General features: G+C 66.9%; 1 protein-coding gene across 2 annotated transcripts; it reads left to right on the forward strand.

Annotated features, from left to right (window-relative positions):
* Positions 1-2,408: 2,408 nt before the first annotated feature.
* Positions 2,409-14,330, forward strand: MIDN (midnolin). Of its 2 annotated transcripts, XM_058040723.1 has the most exons (8): positions 2,409-2,552; positions 4,466-4,691; positions 5,650-5,737; positions 6,047-6,109; positions 10,601-10,987; positions 11,442-11,574; positions 11,691-11,993; positions 13,588-14,330. In XM_058040723.1, the coding sequence occupies exons 2-8, from the start codon at positions 4,474-4,476 to the stop codon at positions 13,851-13,853; spliced, it is 1,458 nt and encodes a 485-aa protein (XP_057896706.1). In that variant the 5' UTR covers positions 2,409-2,552; positions 4,466-4,473; the 3' UTR covers positions 13,854-14,330. The 2 variants fall into 2 exon arrangements, with proteins under 2 accessions (XP_057896706.1, XP_057896707.1); XM_058040724.1 differs by lacking the exon at positions 2,409-2,552 and having other exon boundaries at positions 3,981-4,691.
* Positions 14,331-16,506: the final 2,176 nt, after the last annotated feature.

Below are 16,506 nucleotides of genomic sequence, written 5' to 3' on the forward strand. Positions count from 1 at the left end.
GAACTGCGATAAAAATCCCCCGTTTGCCAAAGCTGTGGAATCAGCCAAGAATCCAGCCCAAAAAGGTTGAGGGAGGGGGGGTGTGTGGTGTGGAAACAGAGAGAGAAAAGAGAAAAGCTGCTGCCCGGGGGCTGGTGGGGGATTTCCCCGAAGAAAAGAGGGCTGGGAATTCCCTTCCTTCGAGGGAGAAAACTTCCAAGAACCAAGCTCCGAAAGAATCGGGGCTCCCAGCTGGAGCTGGGGCCGGCAGGACACAAAGGATCCGACACCACCGCGGTGCTGCCCTGGCTCTGCCGTGCCACCAGGCCCGTGGGAAGCGTCCCTGTCCCGGCGGGACCCGGGTAAGCCCCTCTGGTCCAGCCCGTGGCCGCGCCGCCCTCCCGGCTGATCCCAGCGCCCAGGTTAGCTAAGAGGATTGCGGGAGCTGCGTGTGGCCGGCCTGCTGCGGGATTTGTGTAGGTATTTGCTCGTCGGATCGTCTCTCCCCGAGCTGCTCAGCCGTGCGGGGTTTGGAGAACGCTCCCTCTGGAGACGCGGGAGCCTGCGATGCCGTGCAGCAATTATGCCCGAGTCTGCCTGTAATCTTTAACGATTTATTCCCAGGGCAACACAATAAACTAAACACACAAAATCCAGGCTGCTGGGAATCCTGGGATCTCCCAGCTTGTGTCTCTGGAGGCTCCTCCAGATACCTTCAACCGTGCTGAAATGTGCACACACTTCCTAAAGCACCGGCTCCTGGAGTCATGGGATTGCCGGAGGAGATGGAGCTTCCTCCCAGGAAGGAGCTGGAGCCGTGTGAGGAGGGAAAGGGGCTCTTCAGGGCTGCCAGGACGTGGGGAGATGCTCTGCCCTGGGGCTGCTTTGCCAAAGAAGCCAAGCAGGCCGCACTCCCAGCCATGGCCACAATGTCCCCTTGTCCTTCCCCATGGATCAGGGCTGGGAGCAGACCCTGCTCTCTGCAGGAGAGGCTCTGGTGTGTCACCTTGTCCTTCCCCATGGATCAGGGCTGGAGTAGACCACGATCCCTGCAGGAGAGGCTCTGGTGTGTCACCTTGTCCTTCCCCATGGATCAGGGCTGGAGCAGACCCTGCTCTCTGCAGGAGAGGCTCTGCTGTGTCACCTTGTCCTTCCCCATGGATCAGGGCTGGAGTAGACCATGATCCCTGCAGGAGAGGCTCTGCTGTGTCACCTTGTCCCCACCACGGCCCCTCCTGAGCTGTGGCACGGCCAAACCTGTGGCCCTGGCTGTCCCCTCGCTGCTCCAGGGCCAGCTGGGGATGTGGCCCCCCTAGGGGCGGCTTCGCAGGCCCGGGGCTCCGCAGCTCCCGGGGAGAACAATGGCGCATCCCTGCCCCGGCCCCTCTCCCAGGGACAACAATGGCAGGAGCCGGAGTCGGAGCCGCCTGAGCTCATCTCCCCCCCGAGAGCCTGGAGGGGGCTGGGGCGGGCGGGGGGCCGTGGGCTGTGCGACAAAAGCTCCCTCCCAGCCCGGTCTCTGCCTCGCACGAGTGGCCTCGCTCCCTCCCAGCCATCCGCACACACACTCCAGGGGATGCCGGGCGGGAGGGACACAGCAGCAGAATTTTGGGGGTTCGGAGAGTTCCCCTTTAGCTCCTGCAGCCTCACGGGTCGGGTGTCCCCACTGCGGACTGCCCGCCAGATCCCCCCCATCTCCAGCTGCTTTGTGTCTTGGTGTGCCAGGGCATTGTCTGCGAAGGAGAGACCCGGCGAGGCAGCCTGAGGTCACAGCAGCGTTTCCCCAGCACCCTCCCTGTGTGCGCGGGGTGGCGCTGGCCCGGGAGGAAGCGGCTTGTGCCCCTTGGCAGCCCGGAACCGGTGCCCACCGGCCCGTTTGTCCCTTGCTTTAAAGCCCTGTGTCCTAACTGTGTCCCTGCTGGGAATCCCTGGGGGAGGAATGGTCCAGCCTTGTTATCAGACATCAGAGAAGTCTCCACGGGCAGCAGCAGCTTGGACGCTTGGCTCCCAAGGAGAGCTCAGCCCATCCATTCCCTACCCACGGACTGACTTTGACCCACGGGGCACGCACAGGGGGAGAAATGTCCGCTCTGTCCCCTCCCCACGGTCCCGCAGAACCGAGACCCCGGCATGGGCTGAGACGCCCCCGGTGCCCGCGCTGATACCGAGATTAGAGCACGGCGAGTCGGGATCCCTGAGCGGGACCCGAAATGAGGGGGTTCAGGCTGGGACCCCCGTTCAGAACCGAGACCCTGGGGCCAAGAGCGGGACCCCCCGCGGGAGCAGGTGCGGCTCCGGCCGGGGCAGGGCCGTGGCCGTTGCCGGGGCCGTTGCCGAGGCCAGACCGGTCCCTGCCCCCGCCAGGCTCCACCCCGGGCGGTGCGGGATAAAACTTCGGGCACCTCCCCGGCAGCTCCGCGTCAGGGCTGCGCTCGGACCGGCTGCAGCGCTCGGGAGGTGACACCGCACCCACCGCCACCTCCCCCCGGGACGTTTCTGGGGTCTCTCTCCCTCTTCCTGCCACCGGAGGCAGCTGAGCTCCCGCCGCGCCGGGATCCGCGGGGCCGTGCTCGGTGAGTAAAGCCGCGCCGGGCCGGTGGGGGTCCGGGTCGGGATGAGGGGGGGGATCAGCGGACCGGGACCGCGATCTCTCGGTTGTTTCCCCAGAGCGGGCGGGGTGGCCCCACTTCCCCGGGGCTCCCGAGGGGACGCACGGCAGAGCCCCTCTCCGGTTGTTCGGGAGCTCTGCTCACCCTCAGGGACCCTCCGTGTCCTCGGTCACCTGGAGCTTTGCCTCCCTCGGGGGAGCGGAACCGGGACCGGGATCGGTTCTCCCCGCTCCAGCTGCCGGAGCCCCGGTTCTCCCGCCGCGTCCCGGGGAGCGGCTCCTCGCTACCGAGACCCGGTATTCTGTGAGGGGGGGCTCCCGGGGCAGGGGCTCTCCATCCCGGTGGGCGAGCAGCGGTTTTGGGGCGCACCCCGCCCGGTGGCTCGGTAAGGGCCAGCCGGTGTGTCGGTAAGGGCTCCCCGGCGCGCCGCCGGTGCGGCCCCCGCGGCCCCCCCGGGCTCCGGAGGCGCGGCGGGACCGGCAGAGGGCGCCCGCGCTTTGCTGACTCATAGCCCGCCCCCCCCAACCCCCCCGTGGGTGCCGGGACGGGGCCCCGGGGCTGCGGGGTGTCCGTTCCGCTCCCCGGGAGCCGCCGGCGGGGCTGGGGCCGCTGGGGTGGAGGTTGCAGCTGCAGGATTCGGGGGGCAAGGGCGTGCTGGGGGAGTAGAGGGGGCTTAACCCCTCACCGGGACAGTTCCCCGTAGCTGTAACGGCGTCACCGGGAGGGTGACCGGGCGGGTGCGTGCGACCGGGCGGGTGTGACCGGCCGCGGGTGACTGTGCGTGTTCCCCCCCCCATCCCCCCCGCCCTTTCCGCCTCTGTGTCCCGGCGTCACTCGGCTCCGGGGGCTCCAGCTCCCGCCCGGCCCCGCGGGCAGTCACCTCCCGCCGCGGCCTCCTCCGGTGCGGGGGCCGCTCACCGCCCCCGCCGCGGCGCTCCGGGCCGGCGCCTGCCCGTGTCCCGCGTCCACCCCTCCGTGGCGCCTCGCACGCCAAGCCCACGGGCTCCCCAGCGAGGGGCGGCCCGGTATTACCGGAACCGAACCAGACCGGACCCCCGAGCCCCCCGCGCCCCTTTGTTGTGCGCCGGGATTATGAATGGCTCCAGGCGCGGCGCGAGGGCGCGCGGGGGGCGGGGCCGGGGCGGGGCCAGCGCGGCCGCGTGGGCGGGAGGAATCCGGCCCGACCGCCCCGCCCACCGGGCCACGTGGGGAAGCTGCGCCCGCCTCCCATTGGCCGCCAGCGCGGATGTCTGGGCGCTCGGCGAGCTCCCATTGGCCCGCGGCCGCCGGAGGAGCCGGAGTGAATGAGGGCGAGGCCCCGCCCCCCGGGACGTTGCTACATTGTAACTTCCCTCCCCCCCCCCGGTGCTCCCACGGCAGCGCGAGCGGCGGCCGGTTCGGCGGGTCCGGCCCCAGAGAAGGGGGAGCGAGGCGGCCTCCCCGCCCCTCGCCGCGGCCTCGGGCCTCACCCCGCCCCCAGACACCCCGCACCGTGAGCACACAGCGGCGGCGAGCAGAAAGAAAGGAGGCGGCAGGCAGGAGCAGGCAGCGCCGCTTTCCACCAACCCCCCTTCCCACGGCAGCCACCGGAGCGGGGCGAGAACGGGAGATTTTATATTTTTTTTATTTTTTTATATATATATATATATTTTTTTTATTTTCTCCGCCTGGGCTGTGGAGGGCACGGCCGGTGCAGCCCTGCTTGGGGACCCCCCTCCTATAGCCGCCCGCCGCCTCCTCCCGGCCCCCGCCCGAGGCCTCAGCGCGTAGCCGGAGCTCCCGTAGGTCCCGCCGGGCGTGCGGCGGAGCGGGCCCCGCTCCCTCCTTTGTCCGATCCCCCCGCCGCCCCCCGACACCGACCGCCGCTGCCCCCGCAGGTCGGCGGATGGACCCGCAGCCCGGCGCCAGGAGCTGCAGCCGCGGGGCTCCCGCCTGCGAGGTGGGGCCACCCGAGCCCCCCATGAACCTCTACATCCACACCACCACCGGCACCCGCTATGAGCTCTCGGTGCCCGCCGAGGAGACGGTGGAGGGGCTGAAGCGGCGGCTGTCCCAGCGCCTCAAGGTGCCCAAGGAGCGTCTGGCGCTGCTGCACAAAGAGAGGTACGGCTCGGCTCGGCTCGGCGCGGCTCGGGAGGCCCGGGGTCCCCAGCCCTCCACAGCGGGGCTGGGCGCGGGGGCGGCCCCCTCGCACCGGGCTCGGCACCGCACAAAGGCTCCCGCCCCCTCCCCCTTCCCGGCCCCATTCCTGTGCGGGGCGGGGGGGGCGGCAGCCCGGGGGGCCGCGGCGGGGGCGAGCGGGGGCCGGGCCGGAGGGAGGGAAGGAGGGAGGGAGGGGGAGCTCCGGGGCGGAGGGAAGGAGGGAGGGGGGCTCCGGGCCGGGCCGGGAGCGCGGCCGCCGCCCCCTCGCCCGGCCCTGCCGGGGCTCCTTTGTGGGCGGCGGGGCCCGGCCGTGCCCCGGCCCTTTGTTCTGGGCTCAGCCCCGGCGGCGGCGCGGCCCGGCCCCCCCAGCCCGAGCCCCCAGCGCCGGGGGCGGCGGGGGAGCCTTTGTCTGCCGGGGGCCCGGGCCGAGGGGCTGCGCCCCCCCCGCGTGGGGTCGGGCCGGGAGGAACTTGGAGAGTCTTTCCCGGATCAGGGAGGAAGGGGGGGGACACATGGGGACACCGCATCCGTCTGCGGGGCTGGGGGAGCAATTTCCCAGCGCTGCCTCCCCCACCTACACCGGTCCCAACTTCTCTCCAGGCGCCCCCCCGGTGGGCAGATTTCCTGTGCTATGAACCCTGTGCTCCCACCGCCCTCCCTGCCCACAGCTCAGCTCCTCTCTGACCCCTCAGCACCGCCCCGTGCCCAGGGCAGGGGTGCCCCACACCGTGAGCTCCCCCGGGAGCAGTGGGGTGCCAGGGTTCCCTTCTCCCTGTGAAAGCTGGGAATTTATTGAGGTAGGGGCGCTTTGAGGGGCTGTTGGTCCCCCAGACTTGCAGCTGGTGTCCCCCTCTGGTGTCCCCCCGTGGGGGAGCTGCCCGACCTGCACTGACCCTGCTTTTGGCATCTCCTCCCACAGCCGCCTCAGCTCTGGCAAGCTGCAGGACCTGGGGGTCGTGGAAGGCAGCAAGCTGACACTGGTGCCCACCGTGGAGGCCGGCTTGATGGTGAGTGGCCTTTTCCTGCTGCTCCCTCCATCCCTCCCACTCGTCCCTGTCTATTATTAAAGCCCCGGGCGAGGATGAGGATGTGATGTGCTGGCAGCCCCGCGGCTCTGCTGCCCCAGCTCTTGCTGAGGAGGCAGCGCTGGGTTGGGCACGGCAGCAGGTTTAGTATTTCACTCCTTTCTCAGGGCTTGTGTAGAAATAGTGGAAGTGACATGTCATCCCTCCCTCCTGCTGCGGACGCCCCCTCCTTTGCTGCATTTGTAACGTTAATCCCCCCCCTCCTCCTTTTCTTTTTTTTTTTTTTTCCAGTCCCAGGCGTCCAGGCCAGAACAGTCGGTGATGCAAGCTCTGGAAAGCTTAACTGAAACTCAGGTGAGGGGCTGGATGCCGGGGCAGGATGGAGACAAAGGCAGAGAGGGTGGGTGGGTGGGTGGGGAGGAAGGACAGACAGCTGCGGCCTCGCTTTGCTTCCCCTCCCAAAAGCTTTGGCGTTGGTTCCTCGCTGAGGTTTCGCAGAGTGCTGAGGGTGGTGCCCGGGGCGGGCACCGTCACCCAGGGCAGCAGCGCCGGGCTCGGGGAGGTCCCACGCCGGCAGCCCAAACAAGCCGGGAGGGAGCCGGGGAGGTGAAGTGACTCACTCAAGGTCACGCCGCAGGTTGGTTGCTTGGTTGGTTGGTTGGTGGTGGCAGAGCCGGGCAGCTCAGGGCCCTGCCCGGGGCTGTGGGGCTGCAGCTCCCCCCAGGTGCCCACGTTGGGGGGCAGGCAGCGGGCTGCCATGTGCCCCACAGCTGTGGTGGGTGTAAAGGAGGCTGCCTGGGGGCGCTCATGGGGCTGCACAGCCTGGCCCAGCGCCCAGAGATGTCCCTGCTTTCCTTGGAGCCGTCCTTGGGGTGCAGATTGGCCGTGCTGGGGCGTTCTGACCCCTCTCCTTGTGCCGGGCCATGCGAGGGGCCGAGTGGGCGGCGTTGGTGGGGCCGTGGCTGAGCCGCTGTGGAGTTGTTGGAGGGGGTGGGATGTCCTCGCTGCTGGGGGGTCTCTGCGGTGGGCTGGGAGCGTTCCCAGGGTGGGAGAGCCGTGGGAGAGCCGTGGGTGCGTGCGCAGCTCCTGCCGCCAAGGTGGAATTTACCCCCAGCCGTGCAGGCCCCGCTCCTTTGTTTTCCGTCTCTGTCGCTGCTCTGTGAAACTCTTTCCTTCCTTTTTCTGGCCGCTCTGGTTTTTTGAAGGGTTGGGGGTTTTTTTGAGCGTTTTTATCGCCTGAATTCTGGGAAGGGGCTGAGCCCCGTGTGGTGCCAGGGCTCAGAGAAGGGGCTGGTGGGGGCACTGCTGTGCCCCCCCCGTGTGGGGATGTGCCAAGGGCTAGGCTGCAGTGCCCGCAGTGCCCTTGGCTGCCCGGGGTGACCTTGACTTTTGGGAGCTGCTTTAACCCCTTGTGGGGGCTCTAGGGGTAAGCTTAGACTGGAGCTTTAAGTGGATCCCCAGTGCCGGACGCTGCTGTGGGGGTCCCATGGAGGGGTTGCCCCATCCCAGAGCTATGGGAGGGGGCTGGTTCTGCCAGCCTGGCCTGGCAGGTCACACATCCTGCCCTCAGGGCTGCAGATATTTCTGCTGGGGCTGCACAGTTCTGCTGTGGGCAGGAGGTGGGAGCCAGGAGCCTGTGGAGCTCAGTGTACCCCCTTTGCACAGGGCTGTGCCCCCCCCCCCCCCAGAGCAAGCAGAGCGAGGAAGAGGAGGGCGGGTGGGTGGGCTACGCTCTGGCAGCGGCTGCGGGAAGCGGCTCCGCAGCTCCCTGCCCACCGCAGGTTCCTCCGGCTGGTGATTCAGGAAGCCAGGGCTGAGCAGGAGGAACCGCCAGCACCTGGGGGGCGGCGAGGGGGGGGGCAGGAAACCACTCCTCCCATTCATGCTTTGCTGGGCTCTGCCTGCGTCACGCAGCCTCCGGAGCACGGGGAGAGCTGAGCCGCTTCCTCTGGGGGCGGTGAGGGGGGGCCGGGGCGCTGCCACCCCCTCCCCAGCCTTTGGGGAAGTGACTGCCGGGCACGGGGGCTTCCTGGAAATGCTCCTGCACTTCCTTCCTCCCTCCCCTCCCCTCACACACACGGCTGCCCCCGCTTTCCAGAGATGGCAGGCAGGCGTTGGGTCCCGCTGCCGGCTCTGCCTTCCTTCCCCCGGTCCCTCTGCCCGGGAGTGCTGAGGGGGAGGAAGAACAGAGGATGGGGATGACACATCCTGATCTTCCAGGGCTGGGGGAGCGCGGCCAGGGGGGCTCTGTCCCTCTGCCCCCACCCTTGGCACAGACACAACACAGGTGGCTGCATGGGGGAGGCCCAGCTGTGCCCAGCTGGGGCTTTGGGGGGCAATTCCTGCAGGGGCTTGGGAGGGCAATTTCTGCAAGAGCTTGGGGGGGGCAATTCCTGCTCCCCCTCCTCATCCTTGCCCTGGCCTTGCCTTTGCCAATCTGCATCTCTTAGGACGGTTTCCTTGTGCCTGTTTGGGGGTGCTGCCCTGCCCATGGGGGCAGCTCCAGAGTTGGGGGTGCGCGGTGCTGCGGGCCGGGGTGACGCGGGGCCAGGCGTCGGAGCGAGGCGGGAATGCGGCGTTCTCTGACTCATCGGCGTTTCTCAGAAGCAGCTGGGAGACACTTTTGCCCCATCCCCGCAGGGCCCCGAGCCCGGTACCGTGCAGCTGAGCCCCGCAGGGCTTGGCAGAATCACAGGGGACCCCTAAATGCGGGATTTGGGGGGGCTCGGTGGTTCCAGCCCCCTCGGCGAGGCTGTCCCGGCCCCCGCGGCGGAGCCGGCTGGGAGGGACGCGGGGTCCTCCCGGCGTGGGCGGCCGAGCGGGCGGCTGGGTGGGACGTGTTTGCATTGGAGCGGGCTGGTTTCGCCAGGGGGGGAAGAGAGAGGCTGGCAGCGGCGTGGGGGCGGCTGCTGGGAGCCCCGGGGCTGGGGCGCCGCGGGGACCGGGCGGGCTCCGTGCCACGGGCAGGGGGGCCGTGGGACCCCCGTGTGTGAGGATGGATGGATGGATGGATGGATGGATGGATGGATGGATGGATGGATGGATGGATGGATGGAGGGGTGTTGGTGGTGCTGCTGCTGCTGGGAAGCGTCGGCAGAGCGGGCCTGGCGGCGTTGGGGTGCTCTGGTTTCTGCTGGCAGAGAAGGGTCAGGCAGGGCAGGGGTGAGTCAGAGGGAGCGGGAGGAGGCCGCGGGGCCGGCTGACGTCAAGGGGCCCCGGGGAGGTGCATGGGGCTCCCCCGGGCACACCTGGGTGCAGAGCTGGGGCTGTGAAAGAGCCCACTCAGGAGCTCAGCGGGAGCAGAACCCGGCTGGGACCCCTTCCCACAGTTTGGTGAATGGTGCTTGGAGTCCAACCTGGTGTTGGAATGTACCCCTAGAGCGGCTCAGAGAGCAGCAGCAGGGCTGCGGTGGCCCAGCAGCCTCCATGCTCGGGCCAGAGCTGGGATGGGACCAAGCAGTGAGGATGGGGCTGCCAGCCTGGCATGAGGCCATCCAGGCCGCTATGGGAAGGGAAACTGAGGCAGGACGGGGCCAGGTGCTCTCAGTGCACGCACACGCGTGTGCACACGTGTGCCCCTGTGCACGCCCGCCCGCCCGCCGTCCCCTCCCGCCCCCTTGCCCCGTAACCTCCCGTGTCCAGAGCTGCAGCGTCTCCTTCCCGCCCACCCCTTCCTCTGCAGCCTCCGCCTGACACGCTCGGGGCTTTGCTGCTGGTATTTTTAAAGCTGCTTTTCCCACGGCTTCTCAGAAGCGGCCTCCGCGCCAGCGGGGCGTGGGGGAGCAGGGCTGGGGCTGGGGGGGGGCCCTGCTCTGCAGTGCTGGCGACGGGGGGGGGCCCAGCACCCCCACTGGGGACCCCAAAGGTGCCGCGGGGTGTGGGTGGGTGATAGCAGGAGCTGCACGTGACAGGCTGGGAAAGCTGGAATAGCGAGGGGGGTGTGTGGTGGAAAGGGGGGGCATTGTCCCCATTAACCCGTCTGGGCTGGCAGGGTGAGAGGCGCAGCCCCCCTGCAGCACACATGAGGGCAAGGGGGGGGCTCGTGGCTGTTGCAGCCCCCCCTAGAATGTGGGGCAGTGCTCAGGGGGCTCCCCTGTTCCCTGGCACAGCTGCCGAGTGATTTATGCGCCTGGGGGGAGGCTGAGGGGTGTGAGCTGGGGGGTGGCAGGTGCTGGGCACTGGGGGCCCCCCACAGCTGCGGCCTGGGGAGGGTCAGGCCCTGGCTCTTGTCTCCAGGCTGCAGCTGCTCCATCACCTGCCAGGGCTGGAGCCTCCGGGCTGGGCAGGGCCTGTCCCCCACCCCAGCTGCCTTCAGGGGGGGAGGGAGGAGGGCAGGTGGGCTCTGAATCACAATGGTGGGCACGCAGGGACCGGGCATGTCCTCACCTGCCCCCTGCTCATCTCCTTGTGCCAGTCCCTCGAGCTGGGGAGGGGGGACACCCCTCCCTTGGCTGGGTGTGCAGCTCTGGGCAGTGCCAGCTGCGGCCCCTGCCCGTCCCTGCCCGCCGGGGAGGGCAGCCAGGCAGGCAGGCACGGCCACTCCATGGTGGGGAATAAAGGGCAGGAAGGGCAGAAGGAAGAAAAACACCCTCCAGCACCATCAGCTGACGGAGCTGGCACCGGGCTGGGGTCGCGTGGGGACGGCAGCTGGGCTCGTGTGCCAGCCTGGCACGGGTGAGGGCCTGGGAAGGGCTGTCAAAGGGGGTCACCCCTTCTGTGCCCCAGTGACCCATCCCTGTAGCCAAGGGAAACCCGTAGGGGCAACTACATCACCACGGGGGCAACCAGCACCCCACTGCTTGTGCCGCAACCGATGAGGATCCCTTCTCTCTTATCTCTCCCCAGGTCAACGACTTCTTGTCGGGCCGGTCCCCGCTGACCCTGGCGCTGCGTGTGGGTGACCACATGATGTTCGTGCAGCTGCAGCTGGCGGCCCAGCAGAGCACGGGGCAGCTCCAGCACCGACACCTCATCGCCAGCCGGGGCGAGGCGGGCGCCGGCGCCAGCCCCCACTGCCGGACGCTGCACGGTGCCGGCGGCTCCGGCTTCGCCCGCATCCCCGTGGTGCCCTCGTGCCAGCAGAGCCCGGCCCCCAGCCCCACGCCCGCCCCGCCAGCCCCTCCCGTGTACTGTAACGCCCCTCACGCCGCTCCCGTCACCGCCGGCATGTTCCGGTCGCACGGGGCCAGCGCGCAGACGGTGAACAGCAGCGTGGTCTCCTCCTGCTCAGAGGTGAGGCTGGGGGATGTCCCGGGAGCTTTGGGAAATGGGGGTGAAGCTGTGGCTTTTCCAGCTCAGCCTGGCCCTTCCTTGGTTTCATCATGTGTGGGAATGGGTTGTCCCCAGTCTGGCCTCCAGGATGTCCCCAGGTCCCAGGGAGGGGCTCAAGGACAGGGTGTAACCCAAGCTAGCTCTTAACCCTGCCTGTCCTCACACCTTGCCTGTCCCCATGGGTGGACAGGAGCTGCTGCTGTTGCTTCCCTTTCCCCTTTGCACAGCACAGCAGGGTAGGGGGCCTGTCGGGACCCCCAGGCTGGTTCCTTGCATGCCAGGGGTGCCTGTTCCCTATCTGGGCTCTCCTGACCTGGCTTTTTTGCGGGGTGGCAGAAGGTCAGGAGGAGGAGCAGGATTGTGTGCCCCAGCAGACCCCTACCCCGAGGCTGATCCCGTGTTTTCCCCCTGGCAGGTGGACTGTGGCTCCCGCAGCAGCAGCTCCCCGGGCAGCAGCCCGGCCCCCTCGGCCCGGTCGCGCAAGCCCGGGGCGGTCATCGAGAGCTTTGTCAACCACGCTCCTGGGGTCTTCTCAGGGACCTTCTCCGGTACGTGCTGCCCCCCTGAACTGCCAGGGGGCTCTGGGGGGGGGATATTGGGGGGCAATGGAGCTGTGGATCTGGGGGTGCTGCTTGTCTCACACTCGCTTCTCCCCCGCCTGCAGGCACTTTGCACCCCAACTGCCAGGACAGCAGCGGGCGGCCGCGGCGGGACATCGGCACCATCCTGCAGATCCTCAACGACCTCCTCAGCGCCACCAGACACTACCAGGGCATGCCCCAGTCCCTGACACAGCTCCGCTGCCAGACGCAGTTCTCCTCCTCCTCCTCCTCTTCCTCCTCCTCGCCGCCTGCCTCTCCAGACCTCGCCAGCAAAACTACCTCAGAGCCGCTGCCGGCGGCCGCCGCCCCCACCCTGCACCCCGTCGTCCAGTGCCAAAGCCAGATCCGGATGTGCAAGCCCAGTGGTGAGTCTGGCTGCCCTCGCTTGGGGTGTGAGCTTGGCACCTCTTGGGGGGTGCCTGGTGCATGGCTGGGATGAGCAGGGAGGGATTAGGAGCTGGATGATTGGCAGGTGTCAGTCAGGAGGGTTGTGTGTTCAGTGGCAATCAGCACCCCCTGCGGACTCAGGGAGGTCCCCCCACCCACCCTGCGTTGTCATCTCTGCCAAGCCCTGTGGGGACAGCGCGTCCCTGTGTGGGTGGGGGTGTGGAGGAGTGGCAGGTGGCTGTGGTGTCCGTGCTGCCCCAGAGCTCAGGGCCTGTCCCTCTGTGTGGGCAGAGGTTTTGGGGTCACGCAGGCTGTGGCTCCTTCTTTCCGACCCCATCTCTCCACACTGGGGGTGAAGGTGGGCCTGGCCAGAGCGTGGCAGCAGCTCCCCCAGCATTTTTGGGTGCACACCTGTGAGCCCTGGGGCCGGAAGGTGTCGCAGGCACCCACACCAGACCCCCTGTGATTTGCTTAGAGGAAAGAAGTGAAACCACCAGCGCTGGCTCAGCCCCCTCAGGGTTTGCTGTTCCTTCTTTCCTAGCCAGGGGTGGTCCAGATCCCCACAGGGGTGGTTCCAACCCCTGCTGGTGTGACCAGGTCTTCCAGGGCTGCCCTCCACCCATCCAGGGGGATAGACGGGGTGTTGTGGTGGGAATGCTGCACCCCAAAAAATGGCTGTAGGCCACTGGGGATCTGGTGCTGTAGGACCTGGTGCTGTGGTGGGCACACTATTTTTGGGATATCCAAGGGACTGTGCCATGAAGGGCTCCGTGATCCCCCCAGTATGTGGGTTAGGCCACCCTCACCCCTTTACTTTTGGAGGGCACCTGCTCTAGGGGTGTGTGCTGTTGGGGGCTACCTGCTGGGCTGTGGATCTGGGCGCCCCACCATCACCCATCCTCCTCCATTACAGGGGACACCTGGCTGTTGCAGGGACATCCACATGTCCATGCCATGTGGAGCTGGCATGTCCCCCCATGACCCCCTTTCCCCTTTTGGAGGGCACCTGCTCTAGGTGTGTCCATTTACCTGTGCCATTGGGTGCTACCTGCTGGGCTGTGGATCAGGGCACCCCACCATCACCCATCCTCCTCCATTCCTGCTACAGTGATGCCCACATGTCTGTGCCACACAGGGCTAGCTGGAGGCTGGCATATCCCCCCATAGAAGCCGCCCATGGCCCCCTTTCCCCTTTTGGAGGGCACCTGCTCTAGAGGTGTGTGCCATTGGGTGCTACCTGCTGGGCTGTAGATCAGGGCACCCCACCATGACCCATCCTCCTCCATTTTTGCTACAGGGACACCCACATGTCCGTGCCACACAGGGCTAGCTGGAGGCTGGCATGTCCCCCCATAGAAGCCCCCCATGGCCCCCTTTCCCCTTTTGAAGGGCTCCTGCTCTAGAGGTGTGTGCCATTGGGTGCTACATGCATCAGGGCACCCCACCATGACCCATCCTCATCCATTTCTGCTACAGTGATGCCCACATGTCCGTGGCACACAGGGCTAGCTGAGGGCTGGCATCTCCCCCCATGGCACCCCTTGTGACCCCCTTTCCCGTTTTCCCTCGCAGGGGACCGGCTGCGGCAGACGGAGAACCGTGCCACGCGCTGCAAGGTGGAGCGGCTGCAGCTGCTGCTGCAGCAGAAGCGGCTGCGGCGGAAGGCGCGGCGGGACGCCCGGGCTCCGTACCACTGGGTGCCCAACCGCAAGGCCGGCCGCACCAACAGCAACAGCAGCGTCTCCAGCAGCGAGGGCAGCCTGGACCTGGACTTCGAGGACTCGGTCTGGAAGCCGGAGGTCAAGGCCGAGATGAAATCCGAGTTTGTCGTAGCATAGAGGAGAGCCAGGGCCCCGGGGGACTGTGCCGGGGGGTCCCGCTGGCTGGCCCCGCTCTGGGGAGGCAGCGCCGGCGTCGCGGGCTGGGGCTCCTCCAGATTTGCTGCGAGCGGACGCGTTGGGCCGATCTGCGTGTTAGGGGGAGCCCCCCCATCCGTCCCCCTGCTCGTTTGGGTTTGGGGAGATGGGGACGAGCAGCAGGAGCCGCCCCCTCCTTGCAGCCTCCCCAGCCGGGGTGTATGGAAGCTGCTGCTTTGCTGTGAAAGGGGCACAGCCGGGTGGGCTCCGGCCCCACCTCGTGCCACCCCAGCCCGGCGCAGGCAGGAGGAGATGAAGTCTCTCTCGGAGGTGCTGGAGCCCCCCCCGATTTGGGGGCCGTTTGTTTTCCTTCCCTTCTATATGTAGCATTGCTCGGCTGTGGGGCTGGGCCCCCCCACAAAAGGGGGGACGTGTGTGCCTGGGCCCCACCGCCGCAGCCTGGGGAGGGGGGACGGGGGTGGGGAGGGCTTTGTTTTTTGGGGGGGTGTTCAATTTTGTTTGGGGAGGGAGAAGCCAAGGCGCCTTCCCTCCGCGGCCGAGCCCAACTTCCGAGTCCCTGGACTCCTTCCCACCCTCCGCTTGGGTGGTTGGAAATTTTTTTTTTTCTTTTTTAACTTAAAAAAAAATAATAAAAAAACAACAAAAAAAAAAAAGAAGAAAAAAAAAAAGAAAAAAACCCTGAATAAATAACCCCAAACTCGGTCCCGGCTGCAGGGCCGGTATTTATAGACATTAATGACCCGACTGAGCCAATACTGACATAGTCTTCATAGGCCGTAGGATCCTTTTTCTCGTCCGACTTGGATTTTTTTCCGTCAGGATCTGTGCAAATAGAGCCCCCATGTGATGTGTTTTTTGTCTGTAAAAGTCTTTTTTTTTTTTTTTTTTTTTTTTTTGTGTGTGTGTTTTGGGGAAAGGGGGGCGGGGGGGAAAAAGCAAGGCTGTTTCGGTCTTTAATATTTTATTTTTTATTTTTGAAATAAATTTGGGCAGTCTGGATGCAATCGTGTCTGGTGTCGGTGTGGGGGTGACAGGAGCTTCTTGGGTCACCCCAGCAGTGTCAGAGGGTGCCATATCTGTGCACATACCTGCTCAGCACCCACGTTTGTACCTGCAGGAGGAAGGAGGGCAGTGATGCCCCATCCCTCCCTGTCAGAACAGTTCTGGGGGTTCTTTGAGGTGTTTTCAGCACTCTCTGGGTGCCAGCCCCCAACCCGTGGGTGCTCTCAGACTCGGTGCTCCCAGTCTCATCCCACTGGCCACTGCCTGGAGGAGCTGGGCCGGTTGCACCAGCTGGGCTGGCCGTGAGTGCCAGCTGCCTGCCAGCTCCCTCCCTCCCTCCTGCGTCACACCCCGGTGGCTGCGGGCCGGGGCGGGGGGTTGGTGGCCATAAATGTGGCCGTGCCTCAGTTTCCCCACCTGCCCTTGCCCCGGGGAAGGAGATGGGGTGGGGTGGCTCTGGGGATGTGTGTCAGCGCCATGTCACCCATGCAACCCTGTTCCTGCAGCCCCCAGGGAGCTGGAGGCTTTGGGGGTGTCAGATGCTGTGGGGGGACACTGTGGGCTGGGACACCCCCAGAGCTGTGCTGTGACACCAACACGGTGACACTGTCACCTCCAGGCACACCTGGGGTGGGGTGAATCCTGACTGGGCACAGAGCTGTTATGTGGGGAGGGGTCAGGAGTGGCTGCCCACGTCCCCTCTCTGCCACGTCCCAGCTGTGTCCCCAGGGTTGGGGACAGAGAACAACCCAGAGCTCCAGGGACCCTCAGCACCTCACAGACAGGCTGGGAAGCGAGTGGCTCATCCCATGGGGGGCTCAGTGTGAGCTGGGCAGGGGGGGCTTGTCCAGACCCTGAGCTCCAGGAGCAGCGAGTGCCGGAGGAGGCCGGGAGGGAGCGGAAGCCGCTCAGGTTCCTGCGGTGGCTTTGTGCCGCACCGGGCACCCTGCGCCCCGGCCTTGACGTCATTTCGGGTAGAGCAGACCTCGGGCTCCCCCCCCTGCAGCCCCTGCACCCCCCCACACCCCCGGCCCGGCCAAATTTGGCAACGGGAAGAGGCTCCGACCGCGGCAGGAGCAGCAGCACGGCCCTTGTAAGGCAATGGCTGCCGGGAGGGTACGCGGGGGACACGCACACGCGTGTGTGCACACGGGGACAATGCCAGCAGCCACGCACGGGGGGGGGGACGGGGACACACACAAACAATCCCGCCCTGGGCAGCCCCGCAGTCCATCCCAACAGCTGCTGCCTCCCATGGGCTCAGCTCAGGGTTTGGGGGGTCACGGGGGCGCTGCAGGGACAGGCCTGGCCCCGCAGCCGTGGCGTGGCTCGATGGCACAGGACAGAGCTGGCACCCGCAGGAGGTGTCTGTGGCACAGAGAGACGAGGCAGGGCACAGGGCGCTGCCTTGTGCCACACCACAGGGTGACATCACCGCACCGCAGGGTGACATCACCACGCCCAGGGCCCCCAGACGCTGCTGATAACAGGGGGGGTCACTGCCCAGCCCAGGTGACACCCCCTGCACCCCATCCTGGCTCCTCTCCCCATGCCCCCAGCCCCGCACTGCTGCCAGGCCGTGCTCATCCCAGTGCTCCCAGTACGGAGCAAC

This window comes from Melospiza georgiana, chromosome 26, assembly GCF_028018845.1.
Source record: "Melospiza georgiana isolate bMelGeo1 chromosome 26, bMelGeo1.pri, whole genome shotgun sequence".
NCBI lineage: Eukaryota > Metazoa > Chordata > Aves > Passeriformes > Passerellidae > Melospiza > Melospiza georgiana.